General features: G+C 37.8%; 1 protein-coding gene across 2 annotated transcripts in view; it reads right to left on the bottom strand.

The window, feature by feature from the left end:
• Positions 1 to 1,995: 1,995 nt before the first annotated feature.
• The window catches only part of brd1a (bromodomain containing 1a), a 39,265-nt gene continuing 26,245 nt past the window's right edge, over positions 1,996 to 15,015 (bottom strand). For both annotated transcript variants that reach the window (XM_078553340.1, XM_078553341.1), the window contains exons 9-13: positions 13,588 to 13,720; positions 11,974 to 12,104; positions 10,423 to 10,529; positions 8,699 to 8,853; positions 1,996 to 3,838 (exon numbers count right to left, since the gene is read on the bottom strand). In XM_078553340.1, the coding sequence (XP_078409466.1) occupies positions 3,655 to 3,838; positions 8,699 to 8,853; positions 10,423 to 10,529; positions 11,974 to 12,104; positions 13,588 to 13,720 (710 nt within the window). In that variant the 3' untranslated portion in view covers positions 1,996 to 3,654. The remainder of the gene's footprint in view (positions 3,839 to 8,698; positions 8,854 to 10,422; positions 10,530 to 11,973; positions 12,105 to 13,587; positions 13,721 to 15,015) is intronic.

Genomic DNA, 15,015 nt, shown 5'->3' with positions numbered 1-15,015 from the left:
CATCCATGATTGGGCCACCTTGATCAGCAACAGGGTGTGCAGGGGAAGCAGAAGTGTGGCTTAAATGTGGTTTGGTAACCAGTGACTGAATTGAGATGGAGGATGGAGAGGAGCCACAGGTTGCAGCCCCAGGGTACACTAACCAGGCCACAGAATGACAGTTTAGAGTGCTGTGTACTGTCAAACATATGCCGAACTGTTGTCTTTTATCACTGTGGCTTTGGTGTTTCCCTTGGAGGAGATAGGAGCTAGTGAATTGCATTAGATTTGGTTTTACTTATTTTTAGCTTGCTATGTTCTGTAAAAAGTTATGAAGTTTACAAAAATTTAGATGGAAATTACCTATATCCATGTTTTCGTTGCATCAATGGAGTTTACTTGTTATTTCTTATTGCAGTCCAAGTAGTATTTATTTAAATATTAGTTATCCTTAAAACTTTCCATTTCATGTTCCTTGATTTATAAATTATGTTTCATACTGAGATGAATTACAAATCAAATATTTTATTTGCAAAATGATACAGAGACACTCAAAGAAGATAAAACAATAGAATTTGCAAATAGTGGGCAAATGTCATGTTATTAGAAAAGAACTTGCATTCATATATCTCCTTTAATGTTGCAAAATGTCCCATGGCATTTCACAGTAGTGTTATCAAACAAATTTTGACATCAAACCACAAAAGGAGATATTAGGAGGTGACCAAAATTTTGGTTAAAGAGCTAGATTTTAAGGAACATCTTAAAAAGGAAAAGAGGTAGAGAGGTTTAGGGAGGGAATTCCTCAGCTTAGGGCCTAGGCAACTGAAGGCACAGCCGCCAACAGTGGAGCAGTTAAAATCTTGGATGTGCAAGAGGCCATAATTGGAGGTGTGCAGAGATCTGAGTGTTGAGGGCATGAGGAAGTTACTAAGGCAGATCACATAGGGATTTGAAAACAAGGATGAGGTGTTTAATACATTGCTGGACCATAAGTCCATTAGGATTAAGCATGAGCAGTGTTGTGATCAAATGTCATGTGAGATGTCACATGTTCAAATCACCTGGAATATGTCACATCAGAATTAGCAAAACAACCTCTGTTTTTATATTCTGTACCTCAATAAAACCTAGAATTCCTTTAGTATTTTTGTATGGCTTCTGCGTTTAATGAACTGTGAACCAGTTTCCAAATCTCTCTGTTCTTATAGGATGCTGGATAGAGCTCAACAGTACTGTTCAATAGAGTCCTTCAGTATTTTACCAGAGTACCTTTGCTTTATGCATCAGCCTAGGGGGATCAAGCTGAGCCCAATCCTACTAATAATTCATACACAACCTTTTTTAACATGTCATTAGATAACAAACTGGAGTGTGAACCATAGCCAATTTTCCTCTTCTAAGAAAATGCCACCCCAACCGGATCATGGATGAAATGCAGGACCTCACATTTGTACCTCAGTACCCCTCTGATCTGAGCATTTACTAGTAAGCTATCGAGACACCTTCATAACCTACAACTAGTAACAAAGGTTGTTCCGATTGTTAGGACACTGGTTACCATATCACATTTTATGGTAAGCAATATAATTCATTTCTTTAGCTTGAGAATCCTTACAAAATTCTGCAACTGTGACAATAGTTTCACCTTATGACCTAATTTAGCTACTCCTGAAATGTTTAGGCAAGAAAATGTTAATTTACTTCCAGTCACTAGGTTACTTTATGGTTCACAAAATCTAAATGCATTTTTATTTTTAAAATCATTAGTTTAAAGAAAGCCATACTTGTTAGCCTGTTCTACCTCATTGTGTCCAAAAGAAAATATTTACACAACTTTTATCAATTGAAAATGAATACACTAACTCAATTAACACATTTCAACATAGAAAACACATTCAAACATTCTACAGCTACCCACCTTCCCCATTGTTGGCAGAATTTTACACATTTTTGTTACAATTGTCCCATACAACTCAACAAATCACTGAACACAAAAACGTCATTAAAGCATAATTTAGGGAATATGCAACAAACAGATTGCATCACATTTATTCCTTCCCAAAGTACAGTTTTAAACTGATGTGCCTGTAGTCAACCAAACATTTGTTCTATAGTTATAACACTTTACAAATTTCAGTTTCAAACCAGTTCAGCTGCTTATAAAAGTTACTACAAAGCAAATCTGTACACTTTCTACAATAAATTAAAAAACACAAATGCAGGCACAAATTGTTTTTAAAAAATTGTGTACAGGTCCCATATTAAATCACAGCAGAAAAGAAATGTAATATTAAAATACTCCTCCCAAAGTAAAAAAAGTTACAAGTTTGTTTGAAGTGAATTCATATACAATATACACAGGCTACAAAACCACTTAGTACAACAAGCGCTCCAGCAAATCAGGTATTCTGGGCAGTAAATGCCAACTTTTTGGGGGTAATTTTTTAAAAAAGCTGCATTTCATAAATACCCAAAATCAAACCTGCACACCAGTTTCCCTTTCAAAATATACCTTTCCAAGTATTTTAGAATTATTACTTTAAATGCTGTTTAAGGATAATGCTACATTTTGGTAAATCATTTTTTTTTAGCACCATGAATTGAATCAATCTTAAAGCAGCGATACAGAAGGCAAGGTGTTCATTTAATATTGCACTAAGCTAGCAAATTCAAGGTCAAGATTTCAGCTAGAATTGTCAGGAGGAAAATTGAAAAACTTTCACCCACCTACCACCAGTAATAGGATGCACTCTTTAAACTTACCCATCCACAGAAAGATATTCATATGTGAAGTGACTTTGTTCTGCCTCTTATCTTCAGACTGATCAGATACGAGAATGCATCACATAGTTTTTGCTAATATAATGTACAAGATTTTAGAAAGGGAAAGGTATTATGCTTTTTGGGTAAGACAGGGATGCCTATTGACTTTTCAACATGCTTTGGTTGAGATAATTAGCACCAGTTCAAAATTATTGTTTTAAAGGGAGTTTTTGAATAAAACCTAGAGTGATAGAGGTACACTGCAGGGAAACTTTACTCTGATAAACAAGCATGTGCTTGATTTTTAATATTATGAAACACAACCCAACTTAAAATATATAACAAACTTGAGAATCAAAATTTCTTTTGGTAAGAAATACAAAAGCTCATTTTACTGCTCTATTGCACACCATTTAAAGTTATCTTGATTTTGACCATTAACTTTTTTCAGCATATTTTGCACCAAAATTACCTGCTGCATGGCGCTTGGTTACATCAACAACTTTTTTCTGTTTATTTAATAAGTTACAGAACATTCAGATTATATAAAAAAGTACCAGAAACAGATAGTAATCAATTTTGACTAACAGAATAATTTACGGTGTGCAGCAATGTACAAGTATTTACAGCTTTTTCCTGTGACCTATAAACACTATGAACAAGTTAATCCTGTCAAAAACTTATAGCGGAAAATTTGGATGCTTACAAGAAAGATAACGATGTATGAAAAACATAATTACAGCTGGCAGTGGATCAGCAGGTGCCATAATTTCTCTAAGCACAACTACTGGAACAATGATTGAGACAAAAGTGGAAAGTACATTCTTTAAGAACTGAGAAATGGTTCTGTAAAGCTTTCTTGGTGTTTAACTATAAGCCAGATGAGTATATGTCCCACACTTGACATTTTCAATCAATGTCACTCAAGTCACTGGTTTGTTCACCTTGAACTCTGCTTCGATGGAGCATTGCCCGCTCAAAAGCAATGCGAACAGATTTCCGAATGGAAGAAGTTCGACCTTCCATCATTTTTATTTTGTCTATGGTTTCATCAATGCCAAGAGGAACCACTTTGGATTTTGGTAGCCACTGCCTGTTGAGAGTAATAAATACATTACTTAAAAAAGATAATACATCTGCTAAAAGGTCATTGTTGAAATAAAATTTGTGAGCACATCTTTCAATGTTTCCCTTCCAGGCTGATTATAGCACCTCACCATTTTCTCTGCTGATATCAGCACCACAACACAGATTAAGGAATGATCAAGTGTGCTTAGAACTCTTTCATAAGGTGGTTTTACATGCAGAGCTATCAGAGGAACACGAAACAATACAAAATGGTTATGCAATTGACAGGATGTACAGAGTTGGATAAGGAATAAAGGGAAGCTTATGGTAGATACCGAGGGCTCAAAACAGTGGAAGCCCTAGAGTACAGAAAGTGCAGGGAATTACTTAAAAAAAGAAATTAGGAGAGCGAAGAGGGGCACGAAAAAACACTGGTGGGTAAAATAAAGGAAAATCCAAAGGCATTTTAGAAGTATGTTAGGGGCAAGAGGATACCGAGGGAAAGAGCAGGGCCCATTTGGGACCAAAGTGGCAATCTGTGAGAGGAGCCGGAAGACATAGGTGAGGTTTTAAATGAGTACTTTGCACCTGTATTCATTATAGAGAAGGACGATGTAGGTATAGAAATCAGGGAGGGGGACTGTGATATACTTGAACAAATTAGCATCGAGGGGGAGGAGGTATTAGCGGGCTTAGAAGTGTATAGATCCCCAGGCCCAGATGAGATGTTTCCCAGGCTGCTGTGGGAGGCAAGGGCGGAGATTGTAGGGGCCCTGACATTAATTTTTAAATCCTCTCTGGCCACAGGAGAGGTGTTAGAGGACTGGAGGACAGCTAATGTGGTACCATTATTCAAGAAGGGTGGTAGGGATAAACCAGGGAACTATAGGCCAGTGAGTCTAACATCAGTGGTAGGAAAGCTTTTGGAAAAAATTCTGAGGGACAGAGTTAATCTCCACTTGGAGAAGCAAAGATTAATCAAGGATAGTGAGCATGGCTTTGTCAGCGGGAGATTATGTCTAACTAATTTGATTGAATTTTTCGAGGAGGTGATTAAGTGTGTAGATGAGGGTAGTGCAGTTGATGTAGTCTACATGGACTTTAGTAAGGCTTTTGACAAGGTCTCGCATGGGAGACTGGTCAAGAAGGTAAGAGCCCATGGGATCCAGGGAAGTTTGGCAAATTGGATCCAAAATTGGCTTAGAAGCAGGAGGCAAAGAGCAGTGGTTGAAGATTGTTTTTGTGACTGGAAGCTGGTGTCCAGTGGCGTACTGCAGGGTTCAGTGCTGGGTCCCTTGCTGTTTGTAGTGTACATTAATGATCTAGACATGAATGTAGGAGGTATCATCAGTAAGTTTGCAGGTGACATGAAAATTGGTGGTGTGATAAATAGCGAGGAGGAAAGCCTTAAGACTACAGGACAACATAGATGGGCTAGTCAGATGGGCAGAACAGTGGCAAATGGAATTTAATCCTGAAAAGTGTGAGGTGATGCATTTTGGGAGGACTAACAAGGCAAGGGAGTACACAATGAATGGTAGGACCCAAGGAAGTACAGAAGATCAGAGGGACCTTGGTGTGCATGTCCATAGGTCCTAGAAGGCAGCATGACAGGTAGATAAGGTGGTTAAGAAGGCATATGGGATACTTGCCTTTATTAGTTGGGGCACTGAATACAAGAGGAGGGAGGTTATGATAGAGCTGTATCAAATGTTAGTTAGGCCACATCTGGAGTACTGTGTGCAGTTCTGGTCGCCACACTATAGGAAGTGTGTGACTGCACTAGAGAGGGTGTAGAGGAGATTCACCAGGATGTTGCCTGGGCTGGAGCGTTTCAGCTATGAAGAGAGACTAGATAGGCTGGGGTTATTTTCCTTAGAGGGGGCTGAGGGGGGACCTGATTGAGGTGTACAAAATTATGAGGGGCATAGATAGGGTAAATAGGAAGAAACTTTTCCCTTTAGTGGATGGGTCAATAGCCAGGGGGCATAGATTTAAGGTATGGGTCAGGAGGTTCAGAGGGGATTTGAAGAAATTTTTTTTCAACCAGACGGTGGGTATCTGGAACTCAATGCCTCAAAAGGGTGGTAAAGGCAGGAACCCTCACATCATTCAAGTATTATTTAGATGAACACTTAAAACGCCAGAGCATACAAGGCTACGGGCCACTGGAAAACGGGATTAGAATAGATAGTGGCTGATGACTGGCGTGGACATGATGGGCCAAAGGGCCTTTTTCCATGCTGTAAAACTCTATGACTCTAATTTCCTGGTATCACAACACAGCACCGTCTTTTCTCATTATCAACTGCTGTTGTATACAGTGATACAAGCACTCATCTTAGAAGAATACCATAGTTTGGACATTTTCAGATGATGACAAATTTACACAATAGTTACTCAGAGACAAAAAACACTTCATACTAAGAAAGGTGGAATGAAGTTAAACAGTGGACACAATGTTCTGGGATCCATTTGACTTTCATGAAATTTAAGGTTTGTTCCAGCAGTTTATAATGCCTTTGGGAATTCAATTTATTAGATACCCTTGCAATCAATGATAATTCCATATAGAACACGGGGGCACAGCCTCCGGTTAAGTAGTCAATCATTCCGGACTGAGATGAGGAGAATTTCTTCACTCAGAGGGCAAAATTTTCTGCCTGTCAGGCAGGCGGGCCCGACTCAATCTCCGGCGGGCGGGGAGCCGATCCCCGCCAGAGAAGTGGGCCCCGCCGCCATTTTAAGGCTAAGTGCTGCCTCAGGGAGATGTGCGCTCTTTCGTGCGCATGCGCGAAAGAGCGCACTCTCGCATTTGGGGAATCCCACCCCCCGCCCGCACAGGAAGCGCATAGCAAGGCGGATGTCACGCTGGGCGGGCCTTAATTGGCCCGCCCACTTAAAATGGCGGCGGGGCCCGCTTCTCCGGCGGGGATAGGCTCCCCGCCCGCCGGAGATTGGGTCGGGCCCGCCTGCCTGACAGGCAGAAAATTTTGCCTCTGAGTGAAGAAATTCTCCTCATCTCAGTCCGGAATGATTGACTACTTAACCGGAGGCTGTGCCCCCATGTTCTAGACAGTACTATCATTGATTGCAAGGGTATCTAATAAATTGAATTCCCAAAGGCATTATAAACTGCTGGAACAAACCTTAAATCACTGACAGCTGTATAAACTTTAAAAATAGAAAAATAATAAAATCCTTAACATGTCGCCCTCATGTGACAATGTCATATGAGATGAGACATGTTAATAAATTTCACTGAAACTTTAATAAACTTTTTTAAACCCTACATGAAACCTCATCCCGCCGGTGGATGAGGTTTCATGTTTTTTCAGAAGCCCACTAGGGCTCCTGGCCTGCCCGCCAACCTTAAAGTTGGATGGGCAGGGCCTTTAATTGTTTTAATTATCCTGTCAATGGCCTCAATTGGCCATTAACAGGTCGGTGGGCAGACAGCTGATCTCGCCTTCCTGAAAATTTAAATGGGGCGGGATGACGTTGGGGGTTCCCCCTGACGTTATCCCGCGTCATTTTGCCGTCGGTGAGCGGGCCCCGCCCCCTGCTCGCCGACGGCAAAATCCAGCCGAGTTGACAATCTTTGGAATTTTCTACCCTGAAGGGTTGTGGATGCTGTATCAATGATAGTACAGCTTTTGTGCCTATGTTTAATATTCTGGACTTCACAGCTGAACACAGATTATGTTACTCAATTTTTATATTAATTCAGATCCAGCACTGTGCATTTTACATTGTAAAACATTTTTAATTATAAAATTCAGTATGGCAAATTAAATCTTCTGCAGTTCAGAAAGTTAGGTTCATAGTCTGGGGATTTCTTTGTTTATGGACATTGACCAATAACGTGCCACCCTGCATAGAAGTTTGTTCCTTACTGACTTTAGTAGTTGGGTGATCTGAAATGCAGAGCTTGCAGCTGCTGAAGTTGAGTTCTGGACTACATAAACATTTGACTTATTTGTGAGCAAATTACAACATAGGCATATCTGATCCATATTTTAAAACTTGTAGCTTTGTGTTTATCAAATGAATGTTACTCAAAAAAGATGGAAATCAATTAGACCACAAAATGGGAGTCTACTTTTTCATGGCATATCACAGTTAAACAAATAACAAAAAATGAAAACCTGTTCCTCTGTCTGGGGATTCAGCTCTACTTTTGTGCACTCAATGCATAAGAATACACAACAAATCGGAGCAGGAAAAAATATGGGTCCTCGTGCCTGCTCCAATATTCAATATGATCATGGTTGATCTTCTGACGCAACTCCACTTTTTTACCTGCTCCCCATATTTCTGTATCTCGAGATCAAAAATGTATCTGTCCCAGCCTTGAAGGTACTGAATGATACAGCATCCACAACTCTTCAGGGTAGAAAATTCCAAAGGTTGACAACTCTGAGTGAAGAAATTTCCCCTCATCTCAGTCTGGAATGATTGACCACTTAACCTGAGGCTGTGCCCCCATGTTCTAGATTTTCTAGCCAGGAGAAACAACCTCCCAGAGGTCTTCAAAGGACCAAATAAATACAAGTTCTTTCTTTTCAAAATACTTGTACTGCAATGAACAAAAAAAAAGTAACTCACGTCATAACAGACAGTTACTCTAGGAAAGAAACAAATCAACTGTGCCTTCATTTATTTTCTAATATATTGTGTAAGAGGAGGAAGACGACAATATCTTAAGAGATTTCTCCAGTATGTAAAATGCAGCCAGTGTGTTAATTTATTCAAAGTGTCACCTCAAATGATGTGGCTGAAATCTAACACTAACTTAAACAAGAAACTCTTATAAATCTAACTTACAGGCAAAGCTAAAGTTCAAGTTTTTTATTAAAGATTCGCATAGTAACTGTGCACTTACCAGCTTCGTTTATTGTCAAAAAACAGAACAAGGTAAAGCTTCTCCCCAGCTCTCCTTTGCATTTGCTCTCCCACTTTCAGTACATCTAGAGGGGGTACAGGTATAGGCACTCCATTGTGGCGAAAACCACTTCGAGACATCTTTGGATCAATTACCTAATTAAAGAAGGGGGAATATGTTACTTTTCCCAAGCTTTTTTCTTTATATCATGAATCAATATTAAAGTAAAATTTTAAGAAAAAGCACATGGAATTTTAACCTGAGGACAAAGTCAGCAAGAAAACCACAGCATTTGAAACATCCAACACTGCTTTAAAATTAAAGGTTTAATCTGGTCCTTTCAACACTGCAACTAGAACAAACTTTGATGGTCAATCTTCAGATTGATTGAAAAGCTTTGGAACCGATAGTCAGAAATTTGGGTTTTACATTCAACTGCCTTTTTCAGCATCACTATACGCTCCAAGGGCTAGCTAGCAATTTTAATTTCTAAAATGAAATCTTTGTTGAGCACCAGAACTAATGTACATACAGTTCACAAAGCACAATTTATATTTTATAGGACACCTAATTAAGCTCACTTTTGGGTAACTTGCTCAACTTTGAATATCTCAGAATATTTAACAGCTGTAAATTTCTTCCCAAAATGTGCTCAAATATATAGCATTGTGAATACAAAAGAACAAAAATTTAATATATAAAGCAACAGTAACATTTCTGTATTACAAAGCCATGTCCCAGGAATCTTGGTCCTGAAGCAGTTAATGACCTTTTGATAGGCCTAACAATACAAGTTTTTGATTTTTTTAAAAATGTGTCCTTGGGGTATGAGCACCACTGCCGAACTGCTCCTGCTTAGTGGCTGGCTAGACCACTTCAAAGGGCAGTTAAGAGTCAACCACATTGCTGTGGGACTGCAGTCACATGTAGGCTAGATCAAGAAAGGATAGCAGATTTTCTACCAAAATGGACATTAGTGAACCAGATGAGTTTTAACATCAATCTGGTAGTTTCATGATTATTACTGTTACTAGAATTTTATTCTATATTTTTAATTAATTGAATTTAAGTTAATGGGATTTGAACTCCTGTCTCTGGAGCATTAGTCCAAAACTCTTCATTACTAGTCCAGCAACAATATCACTATGCTACAATCTTCCTCTACAGACCATTAATAAAACTCAGTGTTCTCAACGTTTTTGCATAGTTCTAAATTATAAACTATAGACCAGTTGTTGCAGTTGAGATTAATGGAAGTTTATCAATATCTCATGTTATTTAAAAACATGTCATTAATACTTGTGGTTTAAATGCTTAAATAAATTCTTATCACACTATCAATGTATTAATTTTGTATCAAAATATTGCTTTCCTTTTCCCTATGGTCTTATGTGCCATAAATGTTCACCTGAAAGGGTGAGCAAAGAACATACTTCCAAGTTTCTGTGTTATATAATTACCAAATATGAGGTGAGGTACAAGACAATCTAGTGAGCCTCCTTTCCAATCTGTTTCTACATGGGAGGTAATAAGTTCCACGTTGGTGTGTCTAGGAGGCACTAAGATATTGTGCAAAAAAAAAGCTATCTTGAACCTATATCTGACTATTCTCACATGCTGTATTGGAATGCATATACGTAGACTATAATGCCATTTCTGAAGCAAACATTATCAGTTTTAATTCTATTTGTTCGCTATAATAAACGCCATGGAGTTTTACTCACCAATGCTGGATACGATGGATAACCACTACACTTTGCCCAAATCAATTTTAAGGGCTCCAAAGCAGAACTGGAATCTGCGGAAGTCCACATACTGTTTTGGCCAACCTCTAGAAAAACAACATTCTATAATAACTAAAACCAGCTATTTCTTCCTGAGCAAAAAAATACTTACTCCTACAAAATGTCATACAGGATTCAATAAAGAACCAAACAGTTTAAATTCTAGCTACTGAGTAAATTTAGTTGAAATTCAATATTTCACCATTACCTTACTCGGAGACTCAGATATGACAGATAGGGAGAGCTTAAACACAAGAAATAGGAGCAGTAAACAATAGGGGCCACTGAGCCTTCTCCCCACCATTCAACACAATCATGGCTAATCTTCGGCTTCAACTCCACTTCCCCACCTGCACCCAATATCCCTAGATTCCCCGAGACCCCAAAGATCTGTCTATCTCAGCCTTAAATATATGCAACAAAAGAACAACTACAACCCTCTGGGGTAGAGAATTACGAGGATTCGCAACCATTTGAGTGAGGAAATTTCTCCTCGTTTCAATCCTAAATGATCACCCCCTTGTCCTGAGACTGTGGCCCCGTGTTTCAGATTCCCAGCCAGTGGAAGCAACCTCAGTGCCTACCCTGTCAAGCTCTTCAGTACCTTGTATGTTTCAAACAAATCACCTCTCCAGAGAATATAGGCCCAATTTACTCTGTTTCTAATCATAGGAGAACTGTCATTTCCCAGGGGCCAATCTACAGAATCTTCGTTGTAATGCCTCCAATGCAAGCATATCCTTCCTTAAATAAGGAGACCAGTATTTCAGGTGTGGTCTAACCAAAGCTCTGTACAATTGTAGCAAGACTTCTTTATTCCTATACTCCGATCTCCTTGCAATGAAGGCCAACATGCCCCTTTGCTATCTCAAAAGAACTAAAATCTTTTATGTTATTTAGCATCCAGGTAAGTGGAATTGATTGCTAGTCTGCACAAAGAGGCACAGGTACAATGGGTCTAAAGGCCTCCTTCTGTGTTGTATTATTCTATGATTTTCACCATCCATTTTGTAAGCACGGGCCAACTTCCAGAGGTTAGGAGTCATTACTTTTTAGCCAATGAATTTTATACTAAACACCCACAGTTGTGTCAGGCATGGCTAAATTAATTTTTGATGCATTCAAATTTAAGTAGTCATTTCTTGGTAATAATTGTAATGATGTAAGCAAAACATAAGTATTTAATATAGATAACAATTTTCAATAACTCTTTTAATGTAGTAAACATTTAAAAAAAAACAAATTAAGAAGTGATTGAAAAGTTCAGAAAACACTACTTTCCCTATAAGACTAATTCCAGTCTAAGTATATAGTCAACTTCCGCTAATAATTAATCCAATGTTTTCACATATAAAACAATTAGCATTTTTACATTTTCCTGATGTTATCAATTTGGAAAACACAAATATATAAGATGAACCAACTTATCATAGTTTAATTAATCTCTCTTTGAATGATAAAAAGGTCTTAGCATAGCTCTAAGTCATTTACCTGCTGCAATTCTAGCTGCTTTGGCAAAATTACCATTTTCAATGCAAGCAATCAACTCATTTCTGTCTTCTAAGGGATTTCTTCGAGCTAATGCTGGTTTTCCTTTGCCACACTTTGGAAGGCTTATTGTGCTGACAGAGAGAAAAGTAAAAATGACAAAATTATTTTCATTGCAAGTATGCTCGAGCTTGAAATGATAATGTAGTGAGAAAGGATTCAATATTTAAAAATTGCTTATGTTTAGTGAAACAAAATAGGAGAATGTATGAAACGTTTCCAATTCTCCAACTAAAGCGGGGGAGGGGAGGTGGGGCAATAAAAAAAAAAATCAGTAAATAAATAGTAAAATCCTGAAAAGCCTATATTTAAATTAAGGAGAGTTATCCCCGGTATCCAGGCCAATATTGTCACTGGACTAGTAATCCAGAGACCCAGGGTAATGCTCTGGACCAAGGTTCAGATGGTAGGAATTTGAATTGAATAAGTATCTGGAATTAAGTCTAATGATGACCATGAAACCACTGTCGACTGTCGTTAAACCCATCTGGTTCACGAATGTCCTTTAGGGAAGGAAATCTGCCATTCTTATCTGGTCTGGTCTACATGTGACTCCAGACCCACAGCAATGTGGCTGACTCTTAAAAATGCCCTCTGAGCAAGGGCAATTAGGGATGGGCAATAAATGCTGGCCTATCCAACGACATCCACATCCCACGAACAAATAAAAAAAAATTATCCCTCAATGGACATCACAAAAACAGATTATCTGGTCTTTATCACATTGCTGTTTGTGGGAGCTTGCTGTGCATGAATTGGCTGCCATGTTTCCAACATTACAAGAGTTGTTGCACTTCAAAAGTACTTCATTGGCTGTGAAGTGCTTTGGGGCATCTAGAGGTTGTGAAAAGCGCCGTATAAATGCATGCCTTTTCTTTCCTCTTCAAAATATCCTAAGTTATTGCATTGTTCAAATGAAAAAGTGCTGCAATAATTTTAAAATAAGCCAGATTTATTACACAGAAGGAATAAAAGCACTTGCCACATTTTGTGAGCAATTTTTAAAATGTGTGTCTCCATTTAAAATACAATTTGCTTATATAAAGCTGCCGCACTTTGTAACCGCACAATTTGACTACTGGTGGATGAGCCATTTTGAAAATTCTCGTTCCATCAGCTCTGATGCCATGGTAAACCTCCTCAGGTAAATATTTTTGGAAATTTTGAAATCGAAAAACTTTTTTAAAAAATCAGCATTTTATTTTCATCCTAGTTATCAAAATAGCAACGTGCTATACCACCAGCCTTCAGGCCTCCCTGCTGCTATTGACAGCATATACACTTAAGGGTTGGCATAACTTATTAATATATTAAAGAATAATAAATTATATTTTTGATTCTGCACCTTTGAAGGACTTACTCACAAATTATATTAGCCCATTACCAAACATGCTGCAAAAAAATGTAAAATATCCAATTTTACAAAACAAAGACTAAATTGACTTAAATGAAACCAAATAGTACATTTTTACATAAATTCAGCTTTAACAAGTAATTCCTCTATTCCTGCAAAATCATTTATAAAATGCCTTTTGGTTTGTATAATAATATACTTACCTCGCATGGTTGGAAACCACACTAACACTGGTGCATATACTTGATTCTGAAGCACAACGACGACGCTGATGATCAGTTGTATTGGTTTGTGTGGTTTCTGGTTTTTCCTCATTACCAAACCCATTAGATAATGCTAGAGAAATAAAAATGGGGTTAAACATAAAATTAAAACATTTAGTTCAATACTTTAAAGTCTTCATCAGTTCCTGTGCTGAAATTTTGTTTGATGAACAAGAGACTTAAATTTGTCAAAGCAATTCAATAATGAGATCATGAACACTGACTAAAGATTTATTGCATTAGAAAATATTTATTGATTCATATGGGATTGATTTTCTTTTAAGAAACAGGAAAAGATCATTATGCCCAATAAATATTTCCCTTTTCCTACAAATCTCCATCCCATCTAACTACTCTAATTTCCTTCAATTTCCAAAAACTTATCTAGCTGCTTTTTCAAATCAATTATAAACCAATTTATATTATTAATAGCAAAGAAAGCCAGGTTATCAACTGAAGAAGCTTTGGACAAATTAGGAAAACTGGTCTGACAAGAGGCAGATACTGATTAATGTAGAAAAGTGCAAATTAGTGAGATTGGGGGAGGGGAATAAGTCATAGAGTACAAGTTAAACCTTATTAATATGCATAATATGTATCTGGTTGTACCAATGTATACACAGTAAAATTATCACTACAATGCACAACCTCACAGCTTGCTCATTAAAAGTAACTGGACTTTGTGCAACAGCAGTAAAAAAGAAAAAAAGTCCAGGAAAGTGAGATAAAGCTAAAATTTGACACCAAGAACACATTGAAGTCAGACTTTGTGCCTCTTTGTTCCAGCGTGGTCATTGGAGTGCAGCTGGAATTACACCAGTTATTGGGTAGGCCCATGCCTGTACAATCAAAGCCTATAATATGTCCAACAGTCGAGCATGACAAGGCCACCAAATAGATTTTACAAATTGTGAATTTCAATACTAGCTTCAGTGTTTCGTATTTATTTTTCAAAATTACTCTTTTATTTTACCACCACTACCTTTGGGATCAACTTACGGTAATTATTTCACATTGTAAGTCTGCTTTATAAACCTAATATTAGACTTATAGAACAAGGGTACGAAGGAAGATTGTTGACGTAAACAGTATAAATGAAGTTCAAAGACAACTAAATGGGTTTTTGGAAAAAGAAGGAATTGATAGAATTAAAAAAGAAAAGTTGAAAGCACTTAGCAGGTCAGGCAGCAACAGTGGAGAGAGAAACAGAGTTAACATTTCAGGTTAACGACAAACAAGAAGTCAGTGAACGTTTACTCTGTTTGTATTTCCACAATGTTGCCTGACCTGCTGCGTATTTCCAGCATTTTCTGTTTTTGTTTCAATTTCCAGCATCTGCAGTATTTTAGATTTAGGAATTGAAAGATA

This window comes from Cetorhinus maximus, chromosome 12 (assembly GCF_964194155.1).
Source record: "Cetorhinus maximus chromosome 12, sCetMax3.hap1.1, whole genome shotgun sequence".
Classification (NCBI taxonomy): Eukaryota; Metazoa; Chordata; class Chondrichthyes; order Lamniformes; family Cetorhinidae; genus Cetorhinus; species Cetorhinus maximus.
The sequence above is the reverse complement of the archived record's forward strand: the minus strand, read 5'-3'. Positions and strand labels throughout refer to the sequence as shown.